The 18,450-nt window shown below is 40.9% G+C and overlaps 1 protein-coding gene across 2 annotated transcripts; it reads left to right on the top strand.

The window, feature by feature from the left end:
- The first annotated feature begins 59 nt into the window (after window positions 1–59).
- Window positions 60–18,341, top strand: LOC137250615 (uncharacterized). Of its 2 annotated transcripts, none has more exons than XM_067783735.1 (3): window positions 60–556; window positions 17,793–17,897; window positions 17,961–18,341. In XM_067783735.1, exons 1-3 carry the CDS (start codon window positions 195–197, stop codon window positions 18,325–18,327), a joined length of 834 nt encoding a protein of 277 aa, XP_067639836.1. In that variant the 5' UTR covers window positions 60–194; the 3' UTR covers window positions 18,328–18,341. The 2 variants fall into 2 exon arrangements, with proteins under 2 accessions (XP_067639836.1, XP_067639835.1); XM_067783734.1 differs by having other exon boundaries at window positions 17,949–18,341.
- Window positions 18,342–18,450: the final 109 nt, after the last annotated feature.

Below are 18,450 nucleotides of genomic sequence, written 5' to 3'. Positions count from 1 at the left end.
ATTGTTAAACATTACATGCAAAAAATTATCGATTCCACTCAAGTTAAACTCATGGGTAATTGAACTGTGCATACATACAAAGTTCGTAGGAGTCATAAATTTATCAAACTAAAATTTTTAAGTAAAATTGTAAATTATAAGTGCATATATCAAACAAAAATTCGACTAAATTAATTCCGATTTTTTTTATAATTATGGCTTGCAATGAAAGAAGAAAATCTAAAAATAAAAGCATTGAATGTGATAAATTGGATTGTTGGTGTTTTCCAGATCCTTATGCCAAGAAAAAGGTGAAGATAATAAATAAAAAATATTGCTGGCTTTACCCTCAGCGCGAAACAAAAAAGCTGAATCAAATTGTACCAAGTTTCGATCACTGCGATACTTTATATACGAAATGTGATTACATACTTGAGAATCATGTTTCCAAACAAATAATACTAATAGAGGGGCTGATACGAAAGTATATATTGAGACTGACACATGAAATGAGTTTGCAACGGAAATGCGCTAGTGAAATGTGGAAGCTGTCATACAAATTTTTACTATTGACGCAGTAAGCTTAATGATTTTGAAGAACTCAATTAATGTATGTATGTGTTTAACACCTAGATTACAAATAAAGACTTTGGCTCATAATCATAGTCAAAATAAAATAGGTTTTAAATTTAGTTGCAGCTTTTTGACATATTTTTCTATGAACTATCTGTCAAAAAAGCTGCAACTAAATTTAAAACCTATTTTATTTCGACTATGAATATGCGCCTTTATCTTTATCGTTTTCAAAGTTAACTCAAATCGGTAATTGTGCACAAGTTTTAGAGCTGCCAATTTTTCCTAGACCTAGAACCATCACTAGGGTGTTGTCTCTAGATGGAAGTACCACGGTTACACATGCAGTAATATCAAAGGGGATAAATATAATAAGAGCCACTAGTCTGCTACGAGTGGCGAGTAACTCGCTGGAAATTAAAAAAAATGTATGCCTAATATTTTCCATGAGGGACATTTTCAATCGTCTCGCATTTATCCATGTCGTGTAGGCACCTTATGCAAATGTGATTTTTGGAAAGAGGATTAATTAATTAATTAAATACAGTCGGAAAAATAAACACAAATACCCCACGAAAAGGTATAAAGACATTTATGCACATCTGGCCCAAAAAAAACCCTGCGAGAACCCTAACGAATAACATTACGCAAAGTAACGAGTGACGTCTCTTATTATATTCATCCTCTTTGGCAATTTATTTATTTATTTGTTTGTTAAAGTCAACACAGACAAAGCGGTCGACTACTGGATATAAGATACAATACATATAACAATTGGTAAGCCCAAAAGTGACCTGTCTCATCCCCCTGATGTCGACATCAACGAAATAAATAATACTTTTGTAAGACTACCAAACTCAGCCGACAATGTGTGTATTGATAACTACTCCGTGCGTGTTAATCTTGACACTAGCCCTTTCGAGTTTGTTTGTGTCGATAATTGTGATGTTGCCAAGCCATACTTTCTATGAAGTCTAACGCAATGGGGCTTGATGGTATATGTTCAAAGTTTTTAAAAGCCATTCTTCCCAAAATCCTTCCCCACATTACTTACTTGGTCAACTCAATTTTGACAACCGGTGTCTTCCCAATATACTGGAAAGCTGCAAAAGTTATTCCAATCCGTAAACAAAATAATGAGTATCGACCAATAGCCATACTCCCTTTCCTCTATAAGGTCGTTGAACGTATTCTACATGGGCAAATCGTATCATATGTACATGAATACAAGCTCCTGTCAGGCAGTCAGTCTGGTTTTAGGTCAAAGCGGAGCTGTACAACGGCACTACTATCTGTGACAGAAGAAATTCGTGAGCGAGTGCATGAAAGTTACATTGCCTTCTTAACACTTCTTGACCACTCTAAAGCTTTTGATTCTGTAGACCACACTCTGCTCTGTAGGAAGCTTATTAACTTCTTTAACTTCTCTGGTCATGCAGTTGCCTTATAAGATCATATCTTGGCGATAGGACTCAAGCAGTATGTATAGATGGTGAAAAGTCTGACTTCCTACATGTCTTAAGAGGCGTCCCTCAAGGCTATATCCTGGGTCCTCTGTTATTTGTTCTGTATATCAATGACTTACCCGATGTCTTTAAGTATTGTAATGTTCATATCTACGCTGATGATGCGCACTTGTTTACGTGTTGTCCTCGTGATCAAACTAGCTTGTGCATAAGTAACTTAAACCACGATTTGAATCAAATATTTTCATGGGCTAATATGAATAGCTTATGTATAAACCCGAATAAGTCAAAATGTATTGTTATTCATAGACGGTCTTTTCCCACTAATGATTTAGAGAATGTAGTGTTCGACAATTCCGTTATAGAATACGTAGATACGGCGAAAAACTTAGGTGTAATTTTTAACAAAACATTGACATGGAAAGACCATATTTTTAGAACGGTTGGAAAAGTGTATGGAATGCTTCGTACACTGCGGTTAACACAGTATTTCACGCCTTTGCACATAAGACTACTTCTGGCTAAAGCGTACTTAATACCTACCCTACTCCTAGGTTGTGTGATTTACTCAAACTGTGACTATCTGTGCAAGAACAAACTAAATGTTGTTTACAACAACATTGCTAGATATGTTTATGGGTTGAAAAGACTTGACCACGTATCACAACATGCTGAAAGGTTGCTAAACATTTCTTTCGAACATCTTTTAAAAGTCAAAACACTGTCCTTCCTCCATAAATTGATACACACGAAGGAACCTGACTATATATATCGTAAGCTTATTTTTCTGCAATCATCAAGATCGGTGTTTCTTCTTAAGCACATTAGATACCGCACGCTAACCTCTGAGCGCCAATTCTTTGTTACTGCAATACGTCTTTGGAACTCCCTACCTACAAGTCTTCGACTCTTAAGTAATGCTCTGCACTTCAAAAAAGAGCTAACATCATTTTTTAACGACTCGTAAACTGGATCTCAAATTGTTGTTGTTAAAATGTTCATTTCTAAGTCCTTTTCCTTTTTCTGTGTCTTCCCCCTTTATTTGTTAAATACTATTCGATCTATAACCAGCCAAAGGTTATCATCACTACTGCTGTCTTTTAATATTTATTAATTACTTTTCTTTAATTTTAAGATTTACATTTACATACAGAAATATTTCACTATTATCCGCTATATTTGATTAAATTTGATAAATCTAATTTATTATTATTATAAATGTTCAATTTTTATAGCTCATGCTATTCATGACTAGCACTGTTAAATAATTTGTCAAAATTGTTGTGCTAGGAACAATTTTCAAATAAATACATATATACATACATACAAGGAAAGAAAACATAAGCGTAAAAAACAAAATTTAAAGTAAAAACTTAAATAATAAACAATCAAATTAATTAAGTTAAATTTTTAATTAATAAATAGATCAAGTCAAAAATAAAAATTAGTTAAAATTAATATTGAAATAAAATTGACATCTTATTTAAAAATCTTTAAAAATATCATGCCAGACGTGAGAGTATTTCCTTACGGATAGCAGCAATCGAATACTCAAAACTAATGCAGTTGTACAGTTCGTTATAGCGCGAGCACCAATTGCGAAGAGGGCTATATTTAGCAAAATTACGCCGTAGAATGGGTAAATGAAAGAGTACAAAGTGTCTTGAAGTTCTCGCAGGAACAGAAAAATGCAGTCTGCTTACAAGGTCAGTGGAGTCTATCTCACCGATAATCAGTTTATGAAGGAACATTACCCCGAGTAATATTCTTCTATTCTCTAAAGTTGGCAAGCTAATGAGAAGAAGTCTATTTCTATAAGGTGGAAGATGTTGATTTGATTCCCAGTTAAGACCACGTAAAGCGAAGATTAGAAACTGCTTCTGTACCGATTCAATCCGATCTATATGATTTTTATAACCCGGGGACCAAATACAGGAACAATACTCAAGTATTGGGCGAACCAAAGATGTGTAAAGGGTCTTGGTTAAATAAGGCATCAAATCCTTTAGCCCATCTTTTAATAAATCCGAGTACACCGGATGCCTTGTTTAAAATAGATGAAATATGCATGTTAAGGCTCAATTTCGCATCCAAAAGAACACCCAGGTCACATACTACAGATATACGCTCCAAGGGAGCACCATCTAGCATATAGGATTTTAAAACTGGGTTGACTCTGTGAAATGTCATTAGTTTACATTTACAGCAGTTCAAAACTAGTAGATTTACTGTACACCATAATTGAAATGAGTCCAAATCGGCCTGAAGTAAATCCAAACGGGAAGAGTCAGAAGGCAAGTATATATAGCATAGTTTAACATGATCTGCATACATTAGAACACGGGAATACAAGATAACTATTGGTAAGTCAATTATAAAGAGGGTAAAAAGTAATGGACTAAGATGGCTACCCTAAGGCACACCAGAAGTTACTTCTATCGACTCTGAGAGACTGTTTTTGAACATAACTCGCTGAGTTCTATTTAAGAGATAGCTGTGAAGCCAAAGTAATAAATTCTTCGAAAAACCCAGTAGGTAATATACAATAAATCCACAATAGTTAATCTAGCCTTTCACATATGTTCCATCCATAGAAATAAGATTAGGAGCGTTCCATTAAATTATCGAGCTCTGGCTCACAATCAAATCTCATTGGAATAATCTGGATCAACTTTATGAGAGCTGGCAGCACTAATATAAAACCCATTAGTTACGTTCCATTGAGACTTGAGCGAGATACGGATAGAAATTTAACATGCAAATGCAACAACAACGTTGTGATCCTGATATTTATCTGGTTCAATTTCTGATCCGTATAGCAGTTCTGTTCGTTTCGTTTTCTGTAGTCGATTTTTTGACAGCTAACCACTTTTGAGTTGGTAGCACTCATGGCTCAACTATATGGTTGGTTCATCTCTACAGCAATAACATACCTTTGTTCACATTGCCAAAATTAGCGTGTTGGTGTTGGACGAATGGAATGGAATGAAAACATAAAACTTAGCAGCATTTGTAAGTAGTAAGAAAATGTTGTAAATTCGTTGGTTTCTCTTTAAGTTTGCCATCTCTTTCTGACAATCCCTACTCCAGTGAAATGAAAAAAATAAAATCAGCTGGTGAGATGAGCCAACCATATAGTTGAGCCATTGTAGCACTGAACTAAATACGTGTACACTTGTGTATACATAAAAGATCTCGCCATATTTAAACGCAAAAACACTGAAAGAGTAAACAACTTGAAGATGATGTAAGGAAAATAAATAGTTTGCTTACGTGCGAAACTATTTAAATGTTAATAATTCTATCAGTATCTTAAAATTTTGTGTACGTTTCTTCTTATTTTCAACAAAACAGATGTTGTTGTTGTTGTTGTTGTAGCAATGCTCGCCCCACCTAATAGCCGCGACCGATCACAAATTGTCATCAATATCCTCTAACGGGAGTCCAAGGAAACTTGCCGTTTCAACAGGGGTGGACCATAAGGAAAGGGGTGTTAAGAGGCGTTGGTTCCACATTACAATTAAAGAGATGGTTGGTGTCATGTGGGGACACATTGCAAGCGGGGCATACATTTTGTATGTCGGGGTTGATTCAGGATAAGTAAGAGTTTAACCTGTTACAGTATCCAGAACGAAGTTGAGCAAGAGTGACACGCGTTTCCCTGGGTAGTATGCGTTCCTCTTCCACGAGTTCTGGATATTTTTCTTCAAGTACTGGATTCACCGGGCAATTCCCGACATAAAGGTCCGACGCCTGTCTATGGAGTTCACCAAGGACCTGCTTGTGTTTTTTCGCTTCATACGGCTGGGTTCCCAGGTTCCGTATTTCCTCAAAATGCTTACGGAGATGACTCCTTAGGCCCCTAGGCGGTGCTGGTTCGTCAATCAGATGTCTGTTGGGATGCCCAGGTTTCTGGGTATTCAACAGAAACTGTTTGGTCAGCAATCTCATTTCTCTCCCTGATGGGGAGTATTCTCGCCTCATTATGCAGATGGTGTTCTGGGGACATAAGAAGACAGCCCGTGGCGATTCTGAGAGCAGTATTTTGGCAGGCCTATAGTTTCTTCCAGTGGGTATTTTTTAGGCTTGGCGACCATATGGGTGACGCGTAGCACGTAATCGGCTGGCTAATTGCTTTGTATGTGGTCATGAGCGTTTCTTTATCTTTTCCCAGGTACTGCCAGCAAGGGATTTGAGGATTTTATTACGGCTCTGAATTCTCGGAACAATTGCGGTTGCACCAAAATGTAGATCCTGATCAAACGTCACACCCAATATTTTGGGGTGTAGGACAGTCGGTAGCGTAGTGCCATCGACGTGGATGTTCAATATGGTCGACATTTGGGGCGTCCATGTTGTAAATAAGGTCGCGGAAGGTTTGGTCGGTGACAATGCCAGGTTTCGCGAGGCGAAAAAACTGGAGAGATCAGGGAGATAGCCGTTTATTTTATTGCATAGCTCATCGATCTCTGGGCCTGGGCCTGTGGCCATTACTGTGCAGTCATCGGCGTAGGAAACGATTGTGACTCCTTCCGGTGGTGAAGGTAGCTTGGATATGTAGAAATTAAACAAAAGTGGGGATAGGACACCACCCTGTGGCACCTCTTGTTTAATTCTCCTTGGTTTTGATGTTTCGTTTCTGAATTGCACCGATGCCTGCCGACCACCCAGATAATTTGCGGTCCACCTTTTAAGACATGGGGGAAGGGTAGACCCTTCCAGGTCTTGCAGTAACGAGCCATGGTTGACCGTATCAAAGGCTTTTGATAGGTCTAGCGCTACGAGTACTGTTCTATGGTGGGTGTATTGATTCAAACCGCAATTTATCTGGGTGCCAATGACATTTAGCGCGGAGGTAGTGCTATGGAGTTTTCTGAAGCCATGCTGATGAGGGGCTAGCTGCAAATGTGCTTGGAAATAAGGGAGCAAAATGGCTTCAAGCGTCTTTGCCACTGGCGATAGGAGAGATATCGGACGATATGACTCACCTATGTTAGCTGGTTTCCCAGGCTTTAGTAGCGGGACCACCTTGGTCATTTTCCATTTCTCGGGTATGACAAAGGTGGAAAAAGACAGGTTGAAGACATGCGCTAAATATTTGAAACCCTCTTTCCCTAGGTTTTTAAGCATCGGCATGGCTATGCCGTCTGGGCCCACTGCTTTGGATGGTTTAGCGCGACCAATGGCGTCCTCAACCTCTCTAGCGGTGATGGTGATTGGTGACGCGCTGAATTTGTGTTTATGTGCGTGTCTATTGGCTCTCCGTCTATCTTTGTCAACCGTAGGATGCATTATATATTGTCGGCAGAAAGCGCTCGCGCATTTTTCGCATCCGACAACACCTTATCACCAAAGGCGATGGAAACTTTGTCTTTGTGCTTAGTCGGATTCGATAGGGACTTTACGGTGGACCAAAGTTTACCTACACCGGTAGAGAGGTTACAACCTCTTAGGTGCTCTTCCCATTTCGCCCGCTTGTGTTCGTCCACAAGCAATCTGATGCGTTGGTTTATATCCCTTATTTGGGGGTCGCCTGGATCAAGCTGTCTTATAAGGTCGCGTTCCCTCGCTAAGCTCGCGGCCTCCGCCGGGAAGTGGGGCCGGATTTCGGGAATTCTCCCGGCGGGAATGAAAAGTGCCGAGGCGGATTCAATGACCTTACGGAAGGCACGCTCCCCTTGGCGGGCATCAGTCGGAATAGGGAGGGCAGCAAAGCTGCTGTCTGTTGCAGATTTATATTCTTCCCACTTTCCTTTTTTGAAGTTTATGAAAGTGCGTTTTTCGGTGACGATGAAGTCGGCGGTACGCTTGAACGAAATAAGTATGGGCAGGTGGCCGGATGCCAATGTTACCATCGGCTGCCAGTTGACGCAGTTTACGAGTTCTGCGCTCACGATTGAGATATCTGGCGAGCTATGACAGCTTCCTACCATACGTGTGGGGGCGTCTCCGTTTATTGTGCAGAACGTCGTTTCTTCTATTTTATCCGCCAACATCTCACCCCTACTGTCCGCCCGCAAGTTTGAATGCCATAGGTCGTGATGGGCATTGAAATCGCCTAAGATAATGCGATTGTTGCCAGTGAGTAAGGCCTCGATATTAGGGCGGTATCCACTGGGGCAACAGGTGACAGGAGGGATGTATATGTTGATGATTTCTAGATTTGCATCGCCTGACCGAACAGATAGGCCTTGACGTTCTAAGACATTGTCCTGCGGTCGATGCCAGGATCAAATATATAATATTGCACAGAGTGGTGTATAATAAACGCGAGGCCGCCTCCATTTCCGCTCTCGCGGTCTTTCCTGTGGACATTATACCCAGAGCAGGTCTGCAATGCAGATCTTGCTGTGAGTTTAGTCTCTTGAATCGCAGCAATGCGGATGTTGTGTTAGTCCATTACAGTTTAACTGCTGAATTCTGAACTGTATGAGGGGTGACGCCGCCACTCTAGGGTTAAGTGACGGGTGACTACGCCTAGGTTGTGGAAGGCCAGGACGCAATTGCTGTTGTGGCCTTGGGACTGGGCGCCCTTGGGCAAGCATTGGGGTACCCGAATGATTTGGGTTTACGACCTGGCAACATGGCGCGATGAAACCCGTCGAGAGGTTGCCGTCGCGGAGACCAGAACATCTAGGAAAGTGGCACCACCCAAGGCAGGAGCTGCATTGAGCGGATGGCGCAAACCTATATATTCTGTGCTGGCAGACGGTGCAAACGGAGGTAGGGACTAAGAGTATGTTTCCCTGACCTGCACGATTGCTGCCAGAAAAGAGGGGGGGGGGGGGAGAAGAAGACGGGGGCAGGGGCTGATGCTCAGCATTGCTACCAGCTCTACTACGAAGGTAGTAGTTATGAGTGGTATCAGCTGTTTGAGTTGTTGGCGCCGTGGGGCGCGAGCAGCAGCGGGTACTTGTTGTGGCTTGCTGAGCAGCGAGGCTGCTGGAAGGTAGTGGGGGGGGGGGGGGGGGGGGGGCGCTTAGGCGTAGACTACGGGACGCCCTTGGGCGTGAGCAGCAAGGAGCCACAAAAGATTTATAAAAGTTACGTGGACGTCGGGTTTTGGGATCAAGCCCAGAACAACCTGTCCGATGCAACCATCCCTTGCACGAGACATACTTGACAGAGTATGACCGTCCTAAAAAGATTCTTTTCTGGCAAATGTATCAAAACCATTTTTCAGGACCGGGGTCAGGAGACGGACCCGGATTGAGTTCGATACCTTCCCGGAGTAAGAGAATATGTAGCAGTCCTGCTGCAAGGAGCTGCTGGGAGGATGACAATTTTTGGGAGGGACGAAACAAATTAAATGGGGTCACACTGAGATGACAGTCCTTGGTCGGGAAAAATCCCGAGTCGCTCCGGTACATAGAACCGACTGCCTTGGGAAGCGCAACAAAACAGATGTTTTATATTAGTGCTGCCACTCGCGTTTTTTGAAGGGATGAAACACGTCATCCAACAATTTTTGGCAGGGATTTTGAACTTGTGAATGCGCAATCTTCTGTGTGTGATTTGTGGGAACATCATATTTATGTATCGATACCTATTTACTTTATTGCGAGCTTAAGGGCTAATTAATGCTGACTTAAGGGTGAATTAAACTTCCTTAACCCTAACGCCATAGTTGTACCCATACCCATATCCATAACCATCTCCAATGTGATCGATTAATGGTGCCTTAACCTAAAAATCGTGAAAATTTCGTAAAAATTAAGAAACCGGAAAAAATTACAAACATATTCAACAAAAAATAAGTCTCTTAGCCATAACATATCCAAAACAATGAATAAAATCTACAAAAAGTTATTAAATTCACCAACTCAAATATTTTTAGGTTATGAATATGGCGAGAAACCAAAAACCAATTGGTTGGCTATGGTATGGTTGTGGCGTTAGCGTTATGGTATGGCACCATTAATCGATTACATTGATTTCCATAAGTTAGGTTCGATCAGCTGCTTTATCTGGTTATGGTTATATGTTTATAAGTCACCATTAATTGGCCCTTTATAACCATAAAACCATAACCAGATAAACAGCTGATCGAACCTACCTTATGGAAATCAATGTGATCGATTAATGGTGCCATATCATAACGCTAAAGTATATATGACACTACTTTATTTTTGCTAGGATTCCAAGCTAAAAAAACTGACGAAACTTTAACGGACCTTCAAAACACAAAAACAGTTTCTATAGTGAAAAAGCGAGACCACTATTCCCCCAAAGTTTGTGAGTTTGACATGTTTTTGTTTATGTTTTACATTTTATTTTTACATTAACACTTTTAACAATAAAAACAATGCAAATAACACGCTAAAATTATTTCCGTCTCTAATGGTTCACTTTTTTCACAAGATAGTTGATTTTAATTGTGTTTTTATGCACCAAATTTTCAAACTAAAAACAAAGGGGCATATTCATAGTCAAGTTAAAGTATGCGCTAAAAAAGTTAGAGCATATTTCAATAAAAAGCATACTTTATCTTTATTATAGTCGCAAAAAAGCCACATTCATCGGTTAGAGCCATCACTAAAGTTAGAGAGGCGAAAAGCTGTCACTAAAGCTATTACTAAAGCTGGAGACATTAGTGCTTTATCGGTAACCGTATCGGTAACCTTATAACAGCTGATTCGACCAATCTTATGAGAATCAATGCAATCGATTATTGGTGCCGCTAAGGTCATAACCATTGTAAATTTTACCAAGTAGCGCAACTAACAGCTGATCGGTGAAAATTCGCACATTCACACGCACAGTTCTCGACTCAGTTTCAAAAAAAAACTTTAGATTATTTAATTCAAATTTTAAAGTGAGATAATCCTAACAAATTTTTGTATACAGAATATATATGGCGTTTTTGTTGTTATTAAAACAATAGTTTTATTTATATTAAATCTTTTATCATTTTTTTTTTTAACTTTGAAAAAACTCCGAACACCATTACTTCATTATATGACATTCGATTGCCTAGTCCACTGCTTTCCACTCTATTCGCAACATTACCTCTACTTAAGCTGCATATAGTAAACAATGGTCGTAACCGTATCGTAGCCAAGCAATTGGTTTTTGGTTTACCATCGTAACGATAAACAGCTGATTACGTTAGGGATACGACTACAGCGATACGACATACGGCACCAATGACTCCCGCTTAAAATCTGTCAAATGAAATGAAATTTCAATTTGCGTGTGTATTCAGTAATTTAAGCCGTATTTTTGATTCAAGAAGAGTGAAAATGTCTTACTTTGAGGAAATCGAAAGAGAAATTATTATTGAAATTTGAAATTATTGACGATTCGCGATTAATGAGAAAGTCAAAAATATATAAAGACCGATTTGATCCATTTGTTTTAGGGTACAAGGTTTCTTTAAATACTAAAAACAACATAATTCGTTTTGCGAGCATAGCTCATTATTTAATGCAGTTTGTATTCTTTTTGATATTAGACAAAAAGTGCACACGGCGATGGTTACTAGGGCATGTTTCTGAATTTCACTTCTTCATCGGATGGCAAGCTTCGAAATCAAGTACCTGCATTTGAAAAACAAGCTCATGGCGAAGTGAAATTCAGAATCAAATCCTTGTAACCATCTCTCTAATATGAATAACAAACGTAATTCAATCTAAATATATCAAATATATTACATGTTAACACCGTTCTATCATTTGGTGCTAACCACTTCTTATTGTATTTGTACCTGGATTTGTGTACAAAATAAATAATAAAACTAATTACTACAAAATACTTAAATGGAATCATTCTTCCAAGCAGATATGCGTATATATACATATAAAGCAGCGATCAGAAAAATAGCGGCGCAATTTTTATTAAATTTCGTAAATTTTCTATGTGGCAGTTTTGTTCTCTTTTATTGTTCTGTAGTAATAAATACAAATTTTAATTAACTAACGAGGTTAAAATACACTTTTTATTAACAAATTGCTTACTTTTTGAATTTTTAGCAATCAAACGCAAGAAATGAATAACAACAAGCAAACGTCAAGACGAGTGATTTGACAACATTGCGTAATAGATTTTTTTTATGTAATAGAATTTTGCCTAAACTAGGCTCTCGTTACAGCATGCCACTAAACTGACTATGATATACTTAGAAATGAAATGTACTCTATCTTTTTAGTGCCGCACCAAGTGAAGCATACTCTAACTCAGGACTATGAATCCGCTTCCTAAGGCAGTCGGTTCTATGTACCGGAGCGACTCGGGATTTTTCCCGACCAAGGACTGTCATTTCAGTGTAACCCCATTTAATTTGTTGCGTCCCTCCCACAAATTGTCATCCCCCCAGCAGCTCCTTGCAGCAGGACTGCTCCATATTCTCTTACTCCGGGAAGGCATCGAATCCAATCCGGGTCCGTGTCCTGACCCCGGTCCTGAGAAATGGTTTTGCTGCATCTGCCGGAAAAGAATCTTTTTAGGACGGTCATACTCTGTTCAGTGTGTCTCGTGTAAGGGATGGTTGCATCGGACAGGTTGTTCTGGGCTTGATCCCAAAACCCGACGTCCATGTAGCTTTTATAAATCTTTTGTGGCTCCTTGCTGTTCACGCCCAAGGGCGTCCCGTAGTCTACGCCTAAGCACCCTCCACTACCTTCCAGCAGCCCCGCTGCTCAGCAAGCCACAACAAGTACTCGCTGCTGCTCGCGCCCCACGGCGCCAACAACTCAAACAGCTGCTACCACTCATAACTACTACCTTCATAGTAGAGTCGGCAGCAATGCTGAGCATCAGCCCCTGCCCCGTCTTCTCCCCCCCCCCCCCCCCCCCCCCTCTTCCGGCAGCAATCGTGTAGGTCAGGGAAACAGACTCTTAGTCCCTACCTCCGTTTGCACCGTTTGCCAGCACAGAATATATATGTTTGCGACATCCGCCCAATGCAGCTCCTGCCTTGGGTGGTGCCACTTTCCTAGATGTTCTGGTCTCTGCGACGGCAACCCCCCGACGGGTTTCATCGCGCCATGTTGCCAGGTCGTAAACCCAAATCATCCGCAGCAATTGCGTCCTGGCCTTCCACAACCCAGGCGCAGTCACCCGTCACTTACCCCCAGAGTGGCGGCGTCTCCCCTTATGCACTTCAGAATTCTGCAGTTAAACTGTAATGGACTAACTGGGAAGATTACGGAGATAGTCGATTTCATGAAGCGGCACAACATCCGCATTGCTTCGATTCAAGAGACTAAACTCACAGCAGGATCTGCATTGCAGACCTGCTCTGGGTACAATGTCCACAGGAAAGACCGCGAGAGCGGAAATGGAGGCGGTCTCGCGTTTATCATACACAACTCTGTGCAATATTATATATTTGATCCTGGCATCGACCGCAGGGACAATGTCTTAGAACGTCAAGGCCTATCTGTCCGGTCAGGCGATGCAATCATAGAAATCATCAACATCTACATCCCTCCTACCACCTGTTGCCCCAGTGGATACCGCCCTAATATCAGAACCTTACTCACTGGCAACAATCGCATTATCTTAGGCGATTTCAATGCCCATTACGATCTATGGCACTCAAACTTGCGGGCGGACAGTAGGGGTGAGATATTGGCGGATCAAATAGAAGAAGCGACGTTCTGCACAATAAACGGAGACGCCCCCACACGTATGGTAGGAAGCTGCCACAGTTCGCCAGATATCTCAATCGTCAGCGCAGAACTCGTAAACTGCGTCAACTGGCAGCCGATGGTACATTGGTATCCGACCACCTGCCTATACTTATTTCGCTCGAGTGTACCGCCGACTTCATCGTCACCGAAAAACGCACTTTCATAAACTTAAAAAAGGAAAGTGGGAAGAATATAAATCTTTTACAGACAACCTCTTTGCTGCCCTTCCTATCCCGACTGATGCCCGCCAAGGGGAGCGTGCCTTCCGTAAGATCATTGAATCCGCCTCGGCACGTTTCATTCCCGCCGGGAGAATTCCCGAGATCCGGCCCCACTTCCCGGCGGAGGCCGCAAACTTAGCGAGAGAACGTGACCTTATAAGACAGCTTGATCCATGCGACCCCCAAATAAGGGATATAAACCAACGCATCAGATTGCTTGTGGATGAACACAAGCGGGCGAAATGGGAGGAGCACCTAAAAGCTTGTAACCTCTCTACCGGTGTGGGTAAACTTTGGTCCACCGTAAAGTCCCTATCGAATCCGACTAAGCACAAAGACAAAGTTTCCATCGCCTTTGCCGACAAAGTGCTGTCGGATGCGAAAAAATGCGAGAGCGCTTTCTGCCGACAATATATAATGCATTCTACGGTCGACAAAGATAGACGGAGGGCCAATATGAAATGTACTCTATCTTTTTAGTGCCGCACCAAGTGAAGCATACTCTAACTCAGGACTATGAATCCGCTTCCTAAGGCAGTCGGTTCTATGTACCGGAGCGACTCGGGATTTTTCCCGACCAAGGACTGTCATTTCAGTGTAACCCCATTTAATTTGTTGCGTCCCTCCCACAAATTGTCATCCCCCCAGCAGCTCCTTGCAGCAGGACTGCTCCATATTCTCTTACTCCGGGAAGGCATCGAATCCAATCTGGGTCCGTCTCCTGACACCGGTCCTGAGAAATGGTTTTGCTGCATATGCCGGAAAAGAATATTTTTATAGGACGGTCATACTCTGTTCAGTGTGTCTCGTGTAAGGGATGGTTGCATTGGACAGGTTGTCCTGGGCTTGATCCCAAAACCCGACGTCCACGTAACTTTTATAAATCTTTTGTGGCTCCTTGCTGTTCGCGCCCAAGGGCGTCCCGTAGTCTACGCCTAAGCGCCCCCCCCCCCCACGCACATAAACACAAATTCAGCGCGTCACCAATCACCATCACCGCTAAAGAGGTTGAGGACGCCATTGGTCGCGCTAAACCATCCAAAGCAGTGGGCCCAGACGGCATTGCAATGCCGATGCTTAAAAGCCTAGGGAAAGAGGGTTTCATATATTTAGCGCATGTCTTCAACCTGTCTCTTTCCACCTTTGTCATACCCGAGAAATGGAAAATGGCCAAGGTGGTCCCGCTACTAAAGCCTGGGAAACCAGCTAACATAGGAGAGTCGTATCGTCCGATATCTCTCCTATCGCCAGTGGCAAAGACGCTTGAAGCCATTTTGCTCCCTTATTTCCAAGCAAATTTGCAGCTAGCCTCTCATCAGCATGGCTTCAGAAAACTCCATAGCACTACCACCGCGCTAAATGCCATTAGCACCCAGATAAATTGCGGTTTAAATCAATACCCCCACCATATAACAGTACTCGTAGCGCTAGACCTATCAAAGGCTTTTGATACGGTCAACCATGGCTCGTTACTGCAAGACCTGGAAGGGTCTACCCTTCCACCATGTCTTAAAAGGTGCACCGCAAATTATCTGGGTGGTCGCCAGGCATCGGTGCAATTTAGAAACGAAACATCAAAACCAAGGAGAATTAAACAAGGGGTGCCACAGGGTGGTGTCCTATCCCCACTTTTGTTTAATTTCTACATATCTAAGCTACCTTCACCACCGGAAGGAGTCACAATCGTTTCCTACGCCGATGACTGCACAATAATGGCCACAGGCCCAGGCCCAAAGATCGATGAGCTATGCAATAAAAAAAACGGCTACCTCCCTGATCTCTCCAGTTTTTTCACCTGGCGAAACCTGGCATTATCACCGACTAAATCTTCCGCGACCTTATTTACAACATGGACGTCCCAAATGTCGACTATTTTCAACATCCACGTCGATGGCACTACGCTTCCGACTGTCCTACACCCCAAAATCTTGGGTAAGACGTTTGATCAGGATCTACATTTTGGTGAGCACGCAGCCGCAATTGTTCCGACAATTCAGAGCCGTAACAAAATCCTCAAATCCCTCGCTGGCAGTACCTGGGGAAAAGATAAATAAACGCTCATGACTATATACCAAGCAATTAGCCAGCCGATTACGTGCTACGCGTCACCGATATGGTCGCCAAGCCTAAAAATTACCCATGGAAGAAGCTACAGACCTGCCAAAATACTGCTCTTAGAATTGCCACGGGCTGTCTTCTTATGTCCCCAGAACACCATCTGCATAATGAGGCGAGAATACTTCCCATCAGGGAGAGAAATGAGATGCTGACCAAACAGTTCCTGTTGAATACCAAAACACCTGAGCATCCCAACAGACATCTGATTGATGAACTAGCACCGCCTAGGGACTTAAGGAGTCATCTCCGTAAGCATTTTGAGGAAATACGGCACCTTAGAACCCAACCGTATGAAGCGAAAAAACACAAGCAGGTCCTTGGTGAACTCCATAAACAGGCGTCGGACCTTTATGCGGGAATTGCCCGGTGAATCCAGTACTCAAAGAAAAGTATCCAAAACTCGCGGAAGAGGAACGCATACTCCCCAGGGAAACGCGTGTCACTCTTGCTCAACTTCGTTCTGGATACTGTAACAGGTTAAACTCTTACCTATCCAGAATCAACCCCGACATACAAAATGTATGCCTCGCTTGCAATGTGTCCCCACATGACACCAACCATCTCTTTAATTGTGATGTGGAACCAACGTCTATAACACATTTCCTTATGGTCCACACCTGTTGAAACAGCAAGTTTCCTTGGATTCCCGTTAGAGGATATTGATGACAATTTGTGATCGGTCGCGGCTGTTAGGTGGGGCGAAGCATTGCTACAACAAGAACAACAACTATGAATATGACCCAAAATCTTCATGTGTCAGAAAAAAATAAAGAAAAAACGGCCGAATGTCAAAAAAAGCTATCGAAATAAAAACTGGCTCGTTTGTTTTCAATGAACTAGATCATATTTTCCTTGTATTTTGTTTTTTTTTTGAAATATAGTTTACACACTTACACCAGTACTGAAGCCGTATTAGGAGGGAGTGCGACAAAAAATTGAAGATAAAATTCAAAAAAAAAATACACGAAAATAAAGTAGTATCATATAGGTATTACGCCATAACCATACCATAGCTAAAAGCCAAATTAAACTTCCTTAACCATAACGCCATAGTGGTAACCATACCCATATCCATAACCATCTCAATGTGATCGATTATTGGTGCCTTACCCTAAAAATCGTGAAAAATTCATAAAAATGAAGAAAACGCAAAAAATTACAAACATATTCCACAAAAAATTAATCTCTTAGTCATAACGTATCCAAAACAATGAACAAAATCTACAAAAAGTTATAAAATTCACCAACTCAAATATTTTTAAGTTATGGATATGGCGAGGAACCAAAAACCAATTGGTTGGCTATGGTATGGTTGTGGCGTTAGCGTTATGGTATGGCACCATTAATCGATTACATTGATTTCCATAAGTTAGGTTCGATCAGCTGCTTTATCTGGTTATGGTTATATGTTTATAAGTCACCATTAATTCGCCCTTAACCAATTGGTTTTTGTTTTTACGTCATATCCATTACCTAAAAATATTTTATTTGGTGAATTTATTAACTTTTTGTATATTTTATTTATTGTTTTGGATACGTTTTGACTAAGAGACTTATGTTTTGTGGAATATGTTTGTAATTTTTTGCGTTTTCTCCATTTTTATGACATTTTCACGTTTAGGTCAAGGCACCATTAATCGATCACATTGGAGATGGTTATGGATATGGTTACGACTATGGCGTTAGGGTTAAAGAAGTTTAATTAGCCCTTAATTCACCATTAATTTGCCCATAACTCTTTTTCGAAATTAAGCTTTCTACGAAAAAGTTGTACAAAACATATATTTTTAAATCATTTACAGATTTTATGGCTGCATCAAACCATATCCTGACATTGTGTCAAATCCGGCGCAAATGGATATTGGTTGCAAATTTCAAAAAAAGATGAAATCGATAAATTACTCCAAGTATTATATATATTTTTTTTAATTTTACACGAAACTATATATATAACTAAGCTCACTTTTCAGTTGTCGTTTAATTTCGTCATTGGAAGCGTTAAGATTTTCCATAAAGAAATTGAATGGATTATGCGATCAAATGGATATGACAGTCGATAGCTCATTTGTAAAAGGAACCTACAGAATGAAACCGTTATCTTATTATCGCAAATTAATTGATGATACTTTTGAATATTTCAATGATGTTCTATGCAAATTAAAAATTTGGGCGCAATTACTTGATATAGGAGACACAAATGCAATTGAGGACTATAAAGGCTTATTAGAGCCCACTAAGAAATATGATGAGTTTATGAATATCGGCAAAGAGAAATGTACTTGCCTGCGAACAAAAAATCCGGAATGCATGGCTGGCTTTAGTTATAAATGCAATTAGAATTTTGGAAAAAAATGTATGCATATATATATTTAAAATATATATTTTAATACAATTGTCAATAAAAAACTACGGAAATTTGCATAACCAAATTATAAAAGCGCCATTCAGAGGAAGAAACAA

This window comes from Eurosta solidaginis, chromosome 4 (genome assembly GCF_040869045.1).
Source record: "Eurosta solidaginis isolate ZX-2024a chromosome 4, ASM4086904v1, whole genome shotgun sequence".
NCBI classification, from domain to species: Eukaryota; Metazoa; Arthropoda; class Insecta; order Diptera; family Tephritidae; genus Eurosta; species Eurosta solidaginis.
This window is presented reverse-complemented; position numbering and strand designations above follow the sequence as displayed.

Coding starts and splice junctions, on each gene's coding strand:
- LOC137250615 (XM_067783734.1), top strand. CDS start 195: ATGGCTTGCAATGAAAGAAGAAAATCTAAAAATAAAAGCATTGAATGT. Junction 557..17,792: donor AAATTTTTACTATTGACGCA/GTAAGCTTAATG, acceptor AATCATTTACAG/ATTTTATGGCTGCATCAAAC. Junction 17,898..17,948: donor AAATCGATAAATTACTCCAA/GTATTATATATA, acceptor TATATAACTAAG/CTCACTTTTCAGTTGTCGTT.